The sequence below is a fragment of the Maylandia zebra genome, linkage group LG5 (genome assembly GCF_041146795.1).
Source record: "Maylandia zebra isolate NMK-2024a linkage group LG5, Mzebra_GT3a, whole genome shotgun sequence".
Taxonomy (NCBI): domain Eukaryota; kingdom Metazoa; phylum Chordata; class Actinopteri; order Cichliformes; family Cichlidae; genus Maylandia; species Maylandia zebra.
In genome coordinates this window covers 20147029-20166517 of record NC_135171.1, presented here as the reverse complement: position 1 = coordinate 20166517, position 19489 = coordinate 20147029, and the positions used below count along the sequence as shown (strand labels likewise).

The window sequence follows — 19489 nt, the reverse complement described above, 5'->3', positions numbered from 1 at the left end:
GTGGTTGTAAAATAGTCAGATGTCGGAGCAGAATGGCCAGACTGCTTCAAGCTTTAAGGAAGGTAACAGGAAATCAGAAAACCCACTTTTAACAACAAAGGTATGCAGAAGAACACCTCTGAAAATAAAATAGTGAACAGCAGCAGATGATATCACTCCAGCCAGCAAAGGTCAGGAAACGGTTTGAAATTTGCATGGGCTCATCAAAATTGTACAACTGAAGTTTGGAAAGTATTTCCTGGTCTCATGAGTCTCGATTTCTGCTGGTTTGTAGGATTGGAACCTGACAAACAACCTGGAAGTATGGATCTATCGTGCCTTCTATCAGTGGTTTGTGTTTGTGGTGGTGTAACAGTGTGGAGGTATATTTTCTCTGGGCCTTTAGGACCAATTGTGCATCACTGGTGCCATATACCCTACCTGAATATTATCTATCATGTCCATGGTGTACCTGTCCTCTCATGTCACAAAGGACAGCAAACTGGTTTCTTAAACATGAACTTGAACAAGTTCACTTTACTCAAATTTCCTCAACAGTCATCACAACTCAATGCATGAGAGCACCTTTGGTAGATGGGGAGCTTCTCATCATGGATGTGTAACCAACAAATCTGATATAATAATATGGACCAAAATCTGAAGGGAATGTTTCCAGCACCTTGCTGAATCTATGCCACCAAGAACTGGGGCAGTTCTCGGTGTGGGGGGTAGGGTATTATCTACTCAATAAAGTGGCCATGCTTTAGAAACCGCATGATAATGAAAAGTGTGGGCACGTGGTGTCTCTTAGAAAGTGCTTCATTTTGTGCCAAGAGGAGGAAAAAAAAGTATCGACTTCAAGCAGTTTTAAATGCAAGTGTTTCCAAATTTGTGTGTTCAAGACAATTCTTAACAACTGAATTATAATCTTACTGCAAATTTATCACAGTTAATCTTTACTTACTATACTACTTATTTTTTATAATCTGATAACGTAATCCTAATTACATGTAATTAGTTACTATCCAACCCTGCTTACTGAAATCATGGCAATAGCCTGTGCGCTATTTGGGGGTTTGGGGAGAGATGATAAAGCAGTAGGAAGTATTTCCACGCGTGTATTGTTGAGTTAATGGGTGGTCTGTGCTTCATCAGACATATACCCTTTTTTTCGGATAGTTTGATTATAGAAAACTTACGAACTTCTACATAATGCTGCAGTAATAACAGTGACTGGGTAATTTGACGCAGCAAACAGTCAAAAACGCCTTTTTAGTGGGCGTGTTTTTATCCAGCTAACGGGACTGGGTGAGCAGCAGCTTTCGGGGACTTCTCCGAGATCTGTGCTCAATCAATACTACCGATCCAATCCAGCGATCGCGATCACATTTTAATTGTAGTCCGTATAAAATGCAACACTCGCGAACGGCGAATTAGCGGCGGTGCGTTTGTTCAGGCAGTGGCTCGCACGAGTCATGAAACCGCAGATTAAGTGTTAGGGAAGTTCGATCGCCGTTTTAAAGACAGCAAATATCATTCAGCGAACAGCCTTGCGGTATTTTAGTGGTTTTAGAAGATAACCATAATGCAGAGCGACAAGCCGGAGCCGAGCGAATCCAAGGGCGCCGAGTGTCCGAGCACAGGCGACCGCGAGAAGAAAGCCATGAGTAACGTGGAGGCAGAAACTGACAAACCCAAGGGGATAAGTGCAGTGGCGGTACTCTGGACCTTTGGGAAATGCCTGGGTGCCTTGCTGCCCGTCTACCTTGCCGGATACTATCGGGTCAGCACCAGTCTGCTGGTGTTCGGCATGATGATCTACACGGGATGGAAACATGCCCGAGAAGGCAAGGAGACGCGCCTGAAGTCAGCCATACAGCTGCTCGACAACGAGCAAGAGTACACATCCACGAGAGTGTCCAAAATCAAGCGAGACCTTCCTGCATGGGTAAGACATGAATGTACCTGATGGTCTGAGAGCATATTAAACTTTCTGCTGCTGCACTGTCTCCCCCTTAGCCCACTTTGGCCTAGAGTAACCTTATATTACACAAATCAAGCAAAGCCTGGCACTGAACCATGCAATCACAATACCACTACAGAGGCTACTGTAGGGTGTAATGAGTATTTTTGAGTGATTTATCCCCAACCAGTAATTATTATTTGCTGCAATGGAACTATGGCATGCACCACAGCCTAGTATAGCCTTGAAAAACTTTGCTGCACCGTTGCTCTTTAGCTCCTCAAAGGAGTATGCAGTTTTGTAGAACTCTTTGTCCCTCTTCCTTTCATACAAAGACACTTCCTAAATTCATTGCACACGTGTTTAATTTTAAAACGAAACATGTCTAAAAGCACACAAGGGGATTGTTGCTTCAAAAACAGCTCCAAAAACACTCAAACTGTCTAATCAAAACTGAATGGAGAATGTGTGAGGACACTAGACCTGCAGTCTATAGTACATCTTTGTAGTAATTGTAGACAGAACGCAAATTCAGAAACCCACATGTGCCTCTGTCATCTAGGAGTATCTGGCCACACCCAAGTGAGGTTCTGTGGGTTCCTGTTTCAGGAGTGATTAAAATGATTGCGTGCATAACCAGACAGAATGCATCTCCTCACTGAAAGGTTCAAAACAGATTTCTCAACATTGTCACGTGGCAGTGCTTTGTCTGAGAGAAACCTATGAAATATACATGGGGGGAAACACTTCAAGCACATATATTGCAAGAGTATCTTGACAACTGACTTACAATGCTTAATGTGTAATAGCCACATCATTTTTAAAGTGATCTTTTTATATAACATATCTTCATCCATTTTTTTGTATAGTTTTTGAAAAGCTTTTTCAGTCTGAACCCTCAGGGAGAGAGCACTGTTGTGATAGCAACAAAGTTACCGGTCATCTGTGAATGAATCATTTCCCTTTCCTCTTGTTTGTTTATCAGTTTCTATATAAAATTTAAGCGTGTCCCTGCCCTCTGTTTCTATCCTTCAGGTAAACTTTCCGGATGTTGAGAAGGTTGAATGGCTGAATAAGGTAAAACATCAACAAGTTCCTCTTTTTCTTCATCATTTTATTGTACAACTGTCCATTTCCCCTCAAGCCCAGCAAACACACGCTGTTCAACAGCCCAGCTGTTGTGTTGATTGACACTTAGTGTGTGCTTGCTGATAAGTACTGTTGCTACCTTAGTGGAAAAAAGGCCACACCCCCACCATTGTGGCCACTCTGTCTGTACTGCAGAGGGGAGGCCCGGTGCCAGACAGCCCACTCAACATTTCCATTTCATTGCAGCCTACCAGACTCACAGGAAAGAGGAGGAGCCACATAGCTCTCCAAACTAAAAAGAAACCCTGCAGCCCCACCCCCATCTCCTTCTAGCTCTTCTAGCCTAGAGAAAGGCCTCTAATACAGACATAAAGAAATAAAAAGCATTCAAGATAGCAGGATCACAAGACGTAAGCATTAGAAAGCAGACAAAGCAGAGGTTTGAGACTGCTTACTGGAGGGGAGGTCAGCAGATTGCTTTACTGCTCAGGCTTCATGCGCCATAAGAGCAGGCAGCTGATGACTCATTCTCCACTTATGCCAGACTCTAACCAACTGTGGGGTTTTTGTTTTTTTGACAAAGTCAGAGGCACGCAAGCAAACTGTGCTCTGTTTTTAGATTCTTTCTCATTGACAATAGACTGAAGACTGCACAGGTTTACATAGCGGTATTAATATTGTGCAGAAAGAACCACATCTAGACCACAGATGTCATACAGCATGTTGTGACCCCAAACAAGAACACTAACAGCTGAGGAGGTTTGGTACACTGCAGCTGTCTCTGTCATTCTTTCTGGTATTTCAAACAGAAGGCGAAAGTTTACTTGAAGCAGTCGTCTCGGTTATGTTTATGAAAGATAAAAACATCGTATTAAAGCATGTGCTTGATATCCTGGCCAGGTCCTGCAGCAGGTGTGGCCCTTTGTCGGCCAGTACCTCGAGAAGCTGCTGGTAGAAACCATCGCTCCTTCTATCCGAGCCTCAAGCAGCCACCTCCAGACCCTCAGCTTTACCAAGGTGGACATGGGAGACAAGGTGATGACACTGAGAGTTTACACAATGCTATGGATTTGCAGCAAAGATCCACACAAGTGATGCATGATAGAGTTATACTGTTCAAACAAATGTCCTTTATGTTTGCTTTAGGCCATGAAGGTTGTAGGGATCAAGGCACACACAGAAAATGACAAGGGACAAGTCTTGCTGGATCTGTATATTAGGTGACTTTTTACTCTTTTGCTTTTTACTCTCTCTTTACTGGAATGTTTCCAGGGTGCTCATATTGGTGACATTTTTGTGCTTATATCTTCAGCTACGTTGGCAACGTGGAGATCAATGTTGAAGTGAAACGGTACTTCTGCAAAGCTGGAGTCAAAGGCATACAGGTTTGTCTTCTTATCCAAGCTTAAAACTACTATGTGGTGACATTATTAGACAACCATTTCATGTAAAGCTTTTAAATGCCAATCTAAAGACCCAGAATTCAGTAAAATACAAAGAAAATCTGCTTTTCTTTATTTAGTGATAATTGGCCTTTCTGTTTCTCTTTTGCTTCAGCTACACGGGATGATGCGAGTGATCCTTGAGCCTCTGATTGGAGATGTGCCCATTGTGGGTGCAGTCTCTATGTTTTTCATCCGTCGGCCTGTAGGTCAATTTATATTTACAATTCACCTCCATTAGTCCTTCTCTTGTTGCACCTTCCAACCCCCATTTCTGTCAATAACACGTGTCCTATAGTCTTGTATGCTATTGGTTTGCTATCAGTCCTTAAAGATTGCTCTACACGGTTCCTTCTTATCTCTTCCCAGAAACTAGACATCAATTGGACTGGACTGACTAATTTGTTGGACATTCCTGGACTGAAGTGAGTCATGCTGAAAAAATCTTGCTTTACACATTATTAATAACCATAGCCTTTAAAGGCAACCAAGCCTGCTTGTTTCCAACTAAATGTTTCCAACTTCATGTACGCTATTCAAGAAGCTTTGCATGATCATGATTCACAGTTAAAAATAATCCCTACTCATCCTATGCAGTGATTTTGTAAAGCCCCACAGTTTAGCTTTACCTCTCTTCCCTTCTGCAAATTCAAGGCAAATTTCTGCTAATTGAATGCCCTTCATAAACAGACAAGTGGGCGGGGCTTCTCTCTGCTTGCAAGAGATGAACATTTTAGTGACGTGAGCCTGATCAAGATCGTTTGGCTCAGAGGAATCACCTGTACATAGGCTGACTTCATTGTTTGAAACTTCTGTCATATTTAAGATGTGCATGCAACATTAACAGTATATTTATAAGAGAAACTAAAGAAAGTACAATATTTTCCCTTCAAAAATGTCGTTTCAATAATTTGCTTTTATTGTACAATGAAAATTAAATGATTTTTAGTGCTGCCACTGAAATATTACTCTGTTCTATGTTTTAGTGTCATGTCAGACAGCATGATTATGGATGCTATTGCCTCCTTCTTGGTGCTGCCCAACCGCCTGGTTGTCCCGCTGGTTCCTGGCCTGCCTGTGGCCCAGCTACGCTCTCCTTTGCCCAGGGTAAGGCCTGAATATTCATCTGCACATTCAGACTACAATTGTACTTCAAGCTTTAAAACACTAGTATATGAACCTCTTCTCCTCTCTCAGGGTGTTGTACGCATCCACCTACTGGAGGCACAGAAACTAGTAGCCAAGGACAACTATGTGAAAGGGGTCATGGCAGGCTTGTCTGACCCCTACGCCATATTAAGGGTGGGACCTCAGACCTTCACCTCCAAACACATTGACAACACAGATGCCCCCAAGTGGGGAGAGATGTATGAGGTGAGGAGAAAGGTTTTTTGTTTTCTTTGTAAACCATCAGCACGTAAATTGGAAAATGTTGTCTTTCACACATCATTTCACTTTGTTCTGTATTTGAGTGTTTCTCCTGATATATCAGTCACTGGCATTGTTCATTTTCATTCACGAGGCTGCAGACAGCTTCCATACAAGCCCCTTTGTCAGTCGTCATGTCCTTATATGTGTTCCGTACATCAGGTTATTGTCCATGAAGTACCTGGTCAAGAGTTGGAGGTTGAGGTATATGACAAAGACCCAGACAAGGATGATTTCTTGGGCAGGTACATATGCATAATTCATGTCCTGGTTGAATCTCATGTTGTCACCTTTCATTTGTCACCTGCATGAACAGTGGGGAAAAGTACTTCGAATGTACAGAGTCTCCTTTCTGTTCTGTTGATCATTGAAATTGCACTACTGTATTTTGTTTTTAATCCTTCTTGTCTTGCACTCCTCCTCCTTATAGGACCAAATTGGATTTGGGCATTGTGAAGAAATCCATAGTTGTCGATGATGTAAGTGAGCAGTTTTCTTTTTTATCTTTGCCACACTGAGGATGATTTTTTTTAATCATAAGACGGTGAAAGTATGTCTGAATGTGTCTTCCCAGTGGTTCACTCTGAAGGACACAGATTCTGGACGGGTTCACTTCAGGCTAGAGTGGTTGAGTTTGCTGCCAAGCACTGATCAACTAGAGCAGGTCTGAGTGTCTAATTTTCACTGATGATCAGCTTTTCGTGTGTCATCGAGGAGACTTGTGTTTGTTGTCAAACAATTACACTAAAAGAAATGTTGTAAAATCATCATCTAGGTCCTGAAGAGGAACGAGAGCATCACCAACAAGAATGCTGATCTCCCTTCTTCAGCCATCTTGGTTATCTATTTGGATAAGGCTGAGGCGCTTCCTGTGAGTCAAATAAGTGTGCTTTCTGTGCCCACATTCGTGCACAGCTCAGAGCTGCTTCCTGTGTGTGGTTAAACTAACTGAGCTGAAACTGCTATTTGTTTCGCATTCCACAAGTTTGTTGCCTTGGCCTCAAACCCAGTTTAGTCTGTTCCACTGTTGATGAATATGGGTAACTCTATCCAAAACTGTTACACACTTTTCAGACTCTTCTAATTTTGTCATATATTTAAGAAGAAAAACAAAAGTTAAAGAAACTTTGGAAGAAAACCCCCGGCTTATTGTTTTTTCTCTTTGCAAACTTAGACTTCCTGATTGTGCCAGGCAGCACGGTGCTTCATTTCAGTTATTTGTGCTGTTGCTATGGTAGCCATGCACATACTTTCATTGTGACCGACCTCATGTTCTTATAATAGTAGATAAATCTATTTGTTGTGCTGCTCTTGGTTACAGAATGTCAGTGTCTTACTCTGCATTCATATCTGTCCACAACTGTGTACGTTTTAGATGAAGAAGGGAAATAAAGAGCCCAATCCCATGGTGCAGTTATCTGTGAAGGACGTCACTAGAGAGAGCAAGGTACATCTCCTGGGAAAGCCATTTAAAATTCTCTTGATATGTTTTGTTTATTTTTTTGTCATATGCACATTGTCCGTCTTCTCTTTAGACTTGTTACACAACCATTAATCCAGAGTTTGAAGAAGCTTTTACCTTCTTCATCCACGATCCTCGCAACCAGGACATAGACATTCAGGTAGTAGATGATGAGATTATGTACCATTTACTATGCAATAAAACTCATCTTTGATAATCTGACGGGTGATGGTGTTGAACTGTCTTTTCTTCATTAGGTGAAGGATGCTGACCGTGTGCAGACGCTGGGAAACCTGACCATCCCGTTGTCCCGTCTCTTATCAAATTCCAATCTTTCTCTGGACCAATGGTTCCAGTTGGAAAACTCTGGATCAGCCAGTCGCATCTACCTCAATGCGATTCTCAGGGTAAATGGGACTAAGACCTATGATCCTGCACTGTTATAATGTCTAATAAACACACTAACAAAAAAGTGGAGTGTAGGAAGTGATTAATTCCAAATTCAATTAAGAATTTTTGTCTTTCTGCTTCTCCTTTTTCCCATTTCACCAAAGGTCCTGTGGTTAGACGAAGAGCGCATTCCATCTGATGTGTCCTCCAGCTTATCCCAACAGCTCCCACAGCAGACCTCTGCCCATCCTAGCTTCGCTACAGAGGTAATACAGGACAGTCCAGTTATTTTTTTCTTTTTACTTGATAGCTCTTAGGATCTTGCTAGTATTTTCTTTATTTTTTAAAAATTTAAAATGCACATTTTTATTTCAGGGACTGCTGAGAATTCACCTGTTGGCAGGTCAGAATCTTGTTCCGAAAGATAACCTGATGGGAGGCATGGTGAAAGGCAAGAGTGACCCCTATGTCAAGATCAGCATTGGGGGTGAAACATTCACAAGCGAAGTTATCAAAGGCAATCTTAACCCCACCTGGAATGAGATGTATGAGGTAAGAAATTGCTGTAAAATTTTAAAGAATAATCTGCGCTTTTGTGTGTAATTAAGTAAGGAATTTTATTTCAAGACAACTGGTTCACATCAAATAAAAACAAAAAACAAGAAAATAGAGAACCAGAGAACCATTTTAAAATAAAATCTAAATCCAAGTTTAAAAAGACAAGTCTTCAGCTGCTTTTTGGCTGAGTAGTTCATTTAGTTGCAGTGTAATTAGTTAAAAAGGGTCCTTTGAGATGCGTACTTGGTTTGCCCCTCAGGTTATTTTAACCCAGCTTCCAGGCCAGGACCTGCATTTGGAGGTCTTTGATAAAGACATCAACATGAAGGATGACTTCATGGGCAGGTAACTATATCTAAATCAAGCATCACAATGCTTATTACCATCTACATGATCTATTCTAATCTTGTATGTGTTGACATGCAGGCTGAAGATCAGTCTAAAGGATCTCATTGATGCTCAGTACACTGATCAGGTGGGCATGTGCTACAGTGTTAGCCTGTAGGAATGTGATTAGCCACCTACATAGAGTTTTAGTATTTCAGGTACAGACACATATGAAATTTTAGAAAAATGCAAATGATAGATCTGCTTGAACTTTTTCTCTAAAATTACTTAATTAAAGATAGTTCAGACATTAAAATGATTTCTCTTTATTTTTCAGTGGTACACGCTCAGTGATGTGAAGTCTGGTCGTGTACACCTGATATTGGAATGGGTTCCAACAGCCTCAGAGTCAGACAGATTGGACCAGGTCAGTAATATCGAAACAAGCCACGGATTAATGAACACCTTGTGCTGAGCTTGATTTATATTCTGCGGTTGCTTTCTGCATCTTTAGGTTCTTCAGTTCTATTCCCAACAGTCCTACAAGAACAAGGCAGTTCCCTCGGCAGGCCTGCTGTTTGTGTTTGTCGAGCAGGCAGATGGATTGTCAGTAAGTCTTTTAATACTGCTTTGTAGGACAGACTGTAGAACTAGGAGCTGACCTTTGGACTCCAAATAAATATTACTGACTGTTGTCTCTTCCTGCAGGTGAAGAAGAGTGGAAAAGATCCAAAAGTAGGAGCAGAGTTAACTCTTGGAGCAAAGTCTCGAAAAACTACAGTAAGACTTCAAGCCCTCATCCTGATACTTCTGCTTCTCTTTCAGTACTAAGATTGGCAAAGAACTCTATGGATTGACTCTTTTGTCTCGTCTTAAGGTGTGTGATCGTACAACATCACCTCAGTGGAATGAAGCATTCTGCTTCCTGGTTCGTGACCCCAGAGAGGCTATTCTTCTTGTTAAGGTAAGATGACTTCGGTGTATTATAAAACTTATCCTCATGTAAACAGATCTCTCATATAGAAGTTGTTAATACCAAATATTGTGTTTTTCCAGCTCTCCCACAGCTGGACCTTACCCATGGGCTCTGTGGTTATTCCTATTCGAGAGCTGCTCTCTGAACCAGAGCTGGTCCTGGACCAGTGGTTCCATCTGGATGGAGCCTCACCTGAGAGCCAGATTCTTTTGAGAACTGAACTCAAGGTATGTCAGTCTTTGTCTCTCTCAGTTTTTCAGTTCAACTTTTTTTTTGTTTGTTTGTTTTGTTTTTTTGTTATCTTCTAAATTAAGCATAGTTGTAGTTTAAGTGAGTCAGAGCATCAAGCTCAGCTTCAGTCCCAACATATCAGTTGATCTCAGTGCCAGTCCACAGTTTCTGAGGGCTCATATAGGGCACACTATATGAGCCGCTTTAGTTGCTGAACCCCTGCAAGCTGCTTTGCAACCCTCCTTTACTCCAGCTCCTAGTATCCTGCTTTATGTGACATATCGGTGTCATAGCTGTTGTCACTGTTGCCTGCTCTGTATTCTTGTTATTATTCTTGCTGTTGCGCCCTCTGCCCATGGCTTTCCATGTTAGCATAGTGCAACCAAAGGAGGTGGCAGAACAAAGCTATGCTTAATTTAAATCACTGCAGATACAAATATCAATCTTCAGTTTTAACTATGTTGGTTTAGACCGAAATATTTAACATATTTCATATGAATAAGTGAATATCATTAACTTTTGTTTTCGCGATAAGTCCCCTTCTCTGACTTTAATTCTCTCTTTTATTTCCTTTTTTGCTCATTTTTTTGTTCTTTTTCTAATTTGTTTTTGCAACGGGTGTAATGACTGTGTAATAAATAACATAGTTAATTTAGAACAATGTCCATTTAACTACAGATGCTGATTCCAAGCAAATGTCCTGTTACCGCTGATAAAACTAAGGTGACTGCGGTGTCAGATCCTTCTGCTGCTAAGCAGAAACAGGAGACAGAAAAAACGCTCAAGTAAGATTATTTATTCAGTAAAGTCTATTTCTGTTTAGCCACCAGATTTCCCTCTTAAACTTGACTGATTTCTAATCGCTGTGTTTTTAGGTCGAGCTCAATAGACACTCCTCCCGTGGAGACTATTGTCTCTTCAGTGACTTCGCATGAAGATGCCGATGCCAAAAAAAAGGCAGCTGATTCAATTCCAGATGAGACGGAAGAAGAATCACCAAGTCCTGCCATAACACAGCCCCCTCATACTTCCCCAGACATCAGCTTTGCCAGTCAGGTAACATCACAACACACTGATCTACAGAAGCAGATACGAGAAGCAGGGCACGACAAAATCCTGTTTGTTAAAAAGCCGCATGGATGAAAATATCCCTCCCTTTAGGGTCTGCTGAGGATCATCCTGCTGGAGGCCCAGAGTCTTGTTGCCAAAGATAAAGTGATGGGTATGGCAAAAGGCAAGAGTGACCCTTACGCTAAGATCAGTGTCGGTGAAGAAAGTTTTAAGAGCAACGTGATCAAGGAAAACCTCAACCCGGTCTGGAATGAGATGTATGAGGTGTGTATGAGGGGCTGCATAAAATCAGAAGGCCTGTTACCACCTAACATCTGTGACTTTGACTAAACTTGTTTGTGTTCTCTAAGGTGGTTTTGAGGCCTCAGTCAGGACAGGAAATGCAAGTGGAGCTGTATGATAAAGACATGGACAAAGATGACTTCCTGGGCAGGTAGGGGCTAATGTGGAGGTCTACACTTGTTCAGAACTGAGTCAGAGGAGTCAGATCACACTAAGATAACTACCTGAGCATAGCAGTTGGTAAACAAATGTGTATACTGGCAAAAAAAACCCAGTGTCAGTCGACCATGATATGATGTTTATCACAGTACACTAGTAAAAAAAACAAAACATTGTTTCTAAATTCAGAATCGCTGAAACAGGAATTGTGCATAATGTGCATAATCTTCTTTGTTGACTAGATTCAAAATCAGCGTGGCAGACATAATCAGCTCCCAGTACTTAGACCAGGTGGGTATTGTAGATATTTTCTTACTAAATGTGTGTACGCCTTGTGCATTTATAAACTGTAATCCAATGTTTGAGCACCTCTGTTTCAGTGGTACACCTTGAATGATGTAAAGTCTGGCCGTGTCCGTCTGATCCTGGAGTGGGTTTCAACAGTGTCCCATAATAACACCCTAGACCAAGTCAGTGCATGTTTCTGTACACAAACAAAATGCTCCTTCTCTGATTCGCTGTGCACATCGGTGCTGAGTCACTAATGTATTTTTTATTTGATTCTCTGCTGCAGGTAATGCATTTGCTGTCTCTGCAGTCTTACCAGAACAAGGCCACTCCCTGTGCAGCACTCCTCTTTGTTTATGTGGACAGAGCGCACTCATTGCCTGTGAGTCCCTTGTAATTTTGCACAGTGAAAATCATTATGATAGACAGTTTGATTATGAGTTCGTTTACGCACATAAAGTGAAAAATTGCCACTTTTAACACTTTATATTTTATAAGATAGTATTGGATGTCATAATTACGGAGAATAATGTCTACTGGGATAAACTCTGATCACACTTAAATTGGAGAAGTTAAGAAAATAGATGAAAGGAATTCAAACTATTCATGTAATCTAATCTTTTTTATTTCTGTGTACAGTTCAAAAAAAGTGGAAAGGAGCCCAAGGCTGGAGCTGAGCTGGTGTTTGGTAACACAGTCTACAAAACTAAGGTATGAAATTAATAATATATGTGACATAATATACTATAACTTCACACCTGATTTTTTTTTAAAAGAGAAATAATTTATTACCATTCTTTATCCATTTTCTGCCTGAAGGTGTGCGATCGCACGAGTGCTCCTCAGTGGAACGAAGGATTCTACTTCAAAGTACACAATCCCAAAGAGGAGATGCTCATCATAAAGGTAAATGTCCTGAATTTGTTACAGTACAATACACAGTACAGTACAATAGCATTTAAAGTCTGCTGCTGCCCTCTTCATTTCAAGTGCTGACTGATATCACAAATGTGTCCTTTCGCTGTGTAGCTCTCCAGTGCGTGGGACCAGCCAATGGGATCTCTGGTAGTTCCTGTGAGACAGCTTCTCTCTGAACCACAGCTGGTCCTGGACCAGTGGATGCCTCTTGATGGAGCATTACCTGAAAGCGAGATCCTCCTGAGGGCTGAGCTCAAGGTATGAAGATATGTACACTCTACATTAATGTTACTGTGACTGACATCAAGGAACCCCAACTGAAAATGTGTCATTAACAGATTCTTAACTCGAGGATGGATGAAGTTCCACGGCCGACTGTGACCACTGTAAAGAAAGAGGACACCAGCACCCACACAGAAAAGGCATCCGCAGCAGCTGGCAAGGAGGAAAAAAGTTCAGAGATGCCAACGCACAAGTGAGTCATTTGCGTGTGAAATCTATAATCTCACGTTGAAGCTAATGCTGCTGTACCCGAGACTGTAGTCTTATTCAAAAACAGTTAAAACCAAAGTTAGAAGTGCTGCTAAGGAAAATAAGCAGTTCATACACCTTTAATTTAAACACAAATAAGCTTAATAAATAGAAGATATTAAATGTGCTCCCTGTTGGTGAGTGAAGGTTTAGGAAACGTGCTCCTTGATGTCATATACCACTTAAATATATAGACATAGTTGCACTAGGACTGCACAGGACGCATCATTCAGATGGTATTATGTCTGACAAGCTTTATTCCAGACTTTCATGTTTTTAGAATAATGTTGCTCTTAGGTCTGTTGCAGTATCAAACCAGACTAAAGAACCTGAAGCAAATCCTGCAACTGCTACAGAGATGGCTCCTCATGTTGAACCAGCACATGACCCATCCCCTGCTGCCGCAGTGAGTCACATCACACAAAAGTCAGTTGTTACTCTGCCCCAGATGTCTGTTTTCGTCTTCATAACATTAATGTAATTTTGCTCAGCTGGTGGACAAGCCAGCCGATGCAGAAGAGCACCGCACACAGCCCCACACAGCAGACAGAGGAGACTTTGAACCACAGAAAAAGCAAACAGAAGGGTGAGCTCCACGTGACAGCAAACACAACTATATTGTTCCTTCAGTTTTTCATATTTTTGTCATGTTTGCCTCAAACAAACAATTTGAAAAAAAAAACATAATGAGAAAAAAAAATCTTCTCCATTTTCTGTGTGTTTGGATATGAATGAATTTCCAGTTTGGGCAATCTTGCTCACGCCACAGTGGCAGGTCTTCCCACTGACACTAAAAAGCCAGAAGTGGTTCCTGAAATCCCCAAACCTGCTCAGGTTCTTCCACCACACACAACCCCGAGCCAGGGCTTTGCTCAAGAGGTGGGTGTAGTTCTGTGTTTGTTATCAGCATGGAAAGGAAAGCAGTATCATGTAATTTGCTTTTGAGTTCATATATACATATTCAGATCATTCTGGAGGTCTAATTCTAATGTTTTGAAATGTAGGGCTCCATTAAGCCTGTGTTTTTTCATTACCTCACATTAGACAATATCCTCCCAGCGATTCCATGTGTCCTCAGATATTCGGTGGGGATAATTAGATAAATGGATGCTGCTGGGATTCAACCTATCATTTGGGTTTCTAAACAGCCCCTCATGTCTCTTTCTGCACAGCAGGATTTTCCTTCTTCCTCCTGTTATTTTACTCTGAGCTCTACTAGAATGGCCCCCTCTGTTGTGTCATACCAGCTTCAAGGAAGAAGAAGGACATCTAGAGGCTTAAAACAAAATGAGCATGTTGCAAACGCAACTTATAATGTAGGATACTCTTAATGATGGATCCTTTGCTAATTTGAACAAGAAAAGCAGGTTTTCATTAAGTAGTTAAACAAATCTCTGATTGATGGTTATCTCTAAAGATTTATCTATGAAAGTGACAAAAGAATGTCAGATTAACAGCTAGTAAGCAAGAAATTCCTGTTTTCCAGTCTTCCGTGGGAAGGACAGAAATGATCTGGATCACACTGAAATGTATACACTGACTTAATAAATCCAACGAACGTCTGCTCTGTTCTGTGGTGCTTTCTGTATAACACTTGCAGTCTTCATGCTGTAGGGGCTCCTGAGGATTCACCTGCTGGAGGCCCAGAATCTGGTTGCAAAGGATAACCTGATGGGGGGGATGGTGAAGGGCAAGAGCGATCCCTATGTCAAGATCAACGTAGGCGAGGTTGCATTCAAGAGCCATGTTATCAAGGAGAATCTAAACCCAACATGGAACGAAATGTATGAGGTAAGCTGTTTAAGGTTGTTGTTTATTATCTGAGCTTTGATTTGTCTGAAGTAGTTTTTTTGACAAATGTTTGCTTCTCTTACTTTTAAACAGGTCGTTGTGAAAGGGCACAGCATCCAGGAGATCAAGTTTGAAGCATTTGATAAGGATATAGATTCTGATGACTTTCTAGGAAGGTGTGTTTCCTACTCTAAAGAATCAGTGCTGTGTTTCACTGGTCTAGCTTGATTGCAGCTTCCACTTCGAGCCATGGAAAATGAAAGATAAAACATTTTTGTTTTATTTAAAACAAATTTCCACCTGTATAAAATTAATTGAGAATACCATTTACATTATTGTTATTAATCCAGTATTGACTGCTTTTTTCACAAAGCCTTTCTCTTAAAACTCCTGACATCTGGAAATCAGCCTGAAGTAAACATGGTCATATTATGTGAACTTAAACTCGTGTTGTTGTTAATCATTTGCCTGTATTCGTGTTCACAGATTCAGTATTAAGCTAAATGAGGTCATAAGATCACAGTACACAGATCAGGTTAGTCATGCAAACCTTGAGCCACACCCTGTGTGTTTTTAACTCAGTGTTGCCTGTTTTCCTCGTACAAAGAGTTTGTCATGTTTCTCTAACAAACGTTGTCTCTCTTGCAGTGGTACACTCTGAAGGACGTGAAATCTGGACAGGTTCACTTGATACTGGAGTGGGTTCCTGCAGTGTCAAATGCAGCCAGACTGGAGCAGGTGGGCCCCCCAGACCGTGTTAATAAACTCACTCAGTTCAGCCTCGCTCTGTTCATTTAAACATGGAGTAATATGCCTCCAGCCTCCTAGAATGCTGTTGAGCAACATAGCACCACACAAGGTATATTCACTTTGCAAAATAATCACCTGACCTAACTGGCTGTGCTCCATGCCACAGGTGCTGCAGCTTCAGTCTCTCCAGGCTTTTAAGAACAAAGCTGTCCCTGCTGCAGCTCTGCTCTTTGTCCATATAGACAGAGCACATTCATTATCTGTAAGTCGCCCGCAGTTCATTGATACACTGTGCACAAGTTGACAGAAACAATCCCACGTGCTGTGTAATTTGAATGCCTCTCTTTTGCTTCATAGTTGAAGAAGAGTGGAAAAGAACCAAAAGCCGGAGCTGAGCTTGTTCTGGGTGAAACAGCCTACAAAACCAAAGTGAGGCTCTTTCTCTCATGATGCTCTGCAACTCAGTGTGATAATTGCTTTTTTTACTGCTATATTAATCGTATCATTTCATCACACTTTATCAGCTCTGTGACCGCAGTACCAGTCCTCAGTGGAATGAGTCTTTCTACTTTGTGGTCCATGATCCTAAGCATGATATGCTTGTGGTGAAAGTAAGATATTTATCTACATCTGTTTTTAACTTTTGCCATACTTCTTGCATTCATTTCTGTGTACAGATTTAATTTGCTTACATGTAAGAGTACTAATATTGGGGTGATTTTCATTCTCACGCTCTTTTGCATCGCAGTTGTCGAGTGGCTGGGACCAGCCAATGGGATCTCTGGTGATTCCTGTCAAGAATCTGCTTGCAGAGCCACAGCTGGTTCAGGATCAGTGGTTCCATCTGGATGGAGCATCACCTGAAAGTCAAATCCTGCTTAGGGCTGAACTCAAGGTGATAACATCTGACAGATAAAAGCAAATGAGTTGACTCGTTACTGCGCACTCTTACTGTTATCCTGGATGTGTTTTATAGATACTGGCATCCAAAATGACGGATTTGATTGGTGCAGGGACTTTGCCCTGTGCTGCTTCTGGGTGCAGTTCTGGAAACGGGCAGGTGAAGCTGTCGCTTTCATACGCCTCGCAAGAGAGAAAGCTCATTGTCATCGTTCACGCCTGCAGGTGTGTGAAACAAAACATTTAAATCGCATGAGTGCTGCATATGAATATTATGCATCTGAGGCTGTGTTAAAGGAAGGTGTTTGTAATAGTATAACACAACCTCATCATAACTTCATCATAAACTTACCATGTTTCTGCGTGGGGTCAAAAACAGGTCATAAACGAAATTCATGTTTATTTTCACCAACTTTATACTGACAGAAAGATCATTTTGAATTCATTTTGCACATCTTCTGATGTGGCTGTACGAAAACTGAATTCAGCACATGATGGAAACAACACCTGAGTCCATCAGAAATGCCTGTATGTTGTTGCATTGAAAAACATTCTGCTCTGCATTTCTGTTGGTCTCTAACACTTTAGGAAAAACCCACAAATAGGGAAATTATTAATGATAACTCAAAGAATATTTCATGCTATGTTGACTGCTCCATATATTGAAGAAGAAACTGTATTGCTCTAACATACTAAATGAAAAATAATGTCTCCATCATATGATATGACAACCTTTTCGCACGAACTGTGAGACCGTTAATTTTATAGGCTAATGCTTTATGTTCATTTAACAGATGCTAGATTTTAATAGAGTTATCCAGGGTATGAGTGATCTAATGGTAGCAGATTTTCTGTTAGGTAGAAAATATATTCATAGACATTGTGGGCTTTACCAATAGACGCACAATGAAGCATCTTTAGGAAATGCACCCCCTGTCCAGTGGATACTTGGAGTGAGAGCTGCAACTTATACTTATATCTGAGTTTCTCATGTTTGCTTGTTGTACTTTTGCTTTTGAAGTTGACTGTTCATGAACTCAAAATAACTCCCGGGAAACATCAAAGTGCTCCCACCCCTGCTGGCATGTCTTAAAACATTTTTACAGTTAACTTTTGTTCATCTTTGCTATATTTCATTTTTATATTGTTTATTTTTTTATCCACACAGAGGTCTGTTGTCGCAACATAAAGATGGTGTGGACAGCTATGTCTCCCTCATGCTGCTACCAGATAAAAGCAAGGCCACTAAGAAAAAAACAGGAGTGAAGAAGAGAGACCTCAACCCAGAATTTAATGAAAGGTTGCACTACCTTTTTTCTCCTTTGTAGGTTTTGTTATCCCTAAAGATCTGACCTAGTGTTTTAATAATCTTTTTGTACTTTTTTAAAGGTTTGAGTATGATCTGCCTAAGGACGAGATAAGATTCAGACGCCTCAGTGTATCAGTGAAAAATAACTCCTCTTCATTCAGAAGCCGAGACGTCATTGGACAGGTCAGACTGAAATCATATTTGTAGCTCTTCCTGCATCTGTTACATGGCTTTAAATATACTGCCAAACAGCACACTGAGATTCGGTTGGGTAAAATGTACTCCAATCTCCTCACTGTGCCTTAGCTGGTAGCGTAAATTGCATTGATTCCATAAATGTGTTTTATCTTTTCACTCTGAAATGCTGTGAATACAGGCAGAAACTGTGTTCATGCAGATGCTGACATGACATTCCCATTCTTTAGGTGCAGCTCGAGTTGGCTGAGGTGAACCTCGTGTCTGGTGTCACAGAATGGTGAGCAGAAGAGATCTGGTTTCATCCAGACTGTATTTACATTTATTCAAATGCTCAAGCTTGATGGTCATTATTTCTGACCATTTTTATTGACCATCAGGAACTCTTACTATCATTCAATGACTGTTCCACCTCATCTTCCAGGTTCACTCTCAAGGATGAAGCTGAATAGAAATCGCTGCTTGCTGATGCCGTAGTACAGCGATGAAAACGTCATCATTCAAATCCTGCTGCTGCTAATCACACCGATGCCTTCTCCTCTGTACTTCTGCACACAGTGCCAGCATGGCAGCCTTACCTATATCCACCCAGCTCACTGTGTTATAGCATCTAGTATAGAAGTGCACAGCTCTCGTATTCACATACAACCACATACATACAAGTCACCAAAGATAAGTAGAAAGAAGCAGCTAAGTTTAAAAAAAAAGGTGTAAGTAAGTTATGATTGAAAATTATATGAAGAAATTGAATTTAAAGACTGAACAGAGAAAGTGATGGATGAAGTGGCCTGAAGGTGTCATGTTACATTTTATTGCTTTGTTTGCTCCTTGTTGCTGTGAGAGTGTTTTAAATCTTGTTTGAAGTGCAGCAACATTATAGCTTTTAGTTGATTTTCATGTATCACTCATGAATTTTAATGCCATTTCAGTATTTTAATCTTGTTTTGTTTACCAGCTTAAGGTGGATTTTTTTATATTTCACATTGCCACGCAGCTTTTGAGAGTGCCTTTGGAAATAGTTTTTGTATGGTTATTTTTTTACAGCTAAGGATGTGTTACACATATTTCCACAGTTATGGTTTAATTTGTGTATATTTGCAAAGGTCATTGATCAGGTGGGAAAATGTTATTGAAAAGATGGCAACAAAAATAAACAGATTTTGCACAGCTCACATTTCTGCAGAACAAAAGACTGTTTCTGTATAAATTTGTTACCTTTTGTACTTTGCTCTTGTTATGTTTTAATTGCTTTCTTGCTTGCTTATTTACTACGGGTGTACTGTACATGAAAAGCTCGGACTCTTCTGAGTCTAAAAAGTTTTTGCAAACTTGAGTTCAGAATATAAAGAATGAAAGGATGTATGTAAAGCTAGAAAAAACAAATTCTCAATTCATATAAAAAACTGTCAAAACTATGTACAGCAAGTAGGAACAAATAGAATCATGAATT

General features: G+C 40.7%; 1 protein-coding gene across 1 annotated transcript; it reads left to right on the top strand.

Annotated features, from left to right (window-relative positions):
• The first annotated feature begins 1266 nt into the window (after nucleotides 1–1266).
• On the top strand, nucleotides 1267–19211 carry esyt1b (extended synaptotagmin-like protein 1b). Its single transcript, XM_004544948.3, has 52 exons — nucleotides 1267–1927; nucleotides 2978–3019; nucleotides 3932–4066; nucleotides 4178–4251; nucleotides 4344–4416; nucleotides 4589–4678; nucleotides 4843–4898; nucleotides 5460–5580; nucleotides 5671–5847; nucleotides 6064–6146; nucleotides 6332–6380; nucleotides 6476–6565; nucleotides 6677–6772; nucleotides 7277–7348; nucleotides 7437–7523; nucleotides 7621–7770; nucleotides 7918–8019; nucleotides 8129–8305; nucleotides 8571–8656; nucleotides 8738–8786; nucleotides 8976–9065; nucleotides 9153–9248; nucleotides 9347–9418; nucleotides 9516–9602; nucleotides 9695–9841; nucleotides 10524–10630; nucleotides 10721–10901; nucleotides 11007–11180; nucleotides 11267–11349; nucleotides 11600–11648; nucleotides 11738–11827; nucleotides 11932–12027; nucleotides 12285–12356; nucleotides 12465–12551; nucleotides 12675–12821; nucleotides 12902–13038; nucleotides 13392–13500; nucleotides 13586–13680; nucleotides 13838–13973; nucleotides 14709–14885; nucleotides 14979–15061; nucleotides 15372–15420; nucleotides 15534–15623; nucleotides 15802–15897; nucleotides 15993–16064; nucleotides 16160–16246; nucleotides 16384–16530; nucleotides 16612–16760; nucleotides 17704–17835; nucleotides 17925–18027; nucleotides 18270–18319; nucleotides 18464–19211. Exons 1-52 carry the CDS (start codon nucleotides 1565–1567, stop codon nucleotides 18489–18491), a joined length of 5490 nt encoding a protein of 1829 aa, XP_004545005.3. The 5' UTR covers nucleotides 1267–1564; the 3' UTR covers nucleotides 18492–19211.
• The last annotated feature ends 278 nt before the right edge of the window (nucleotides 19212–19489 follow it).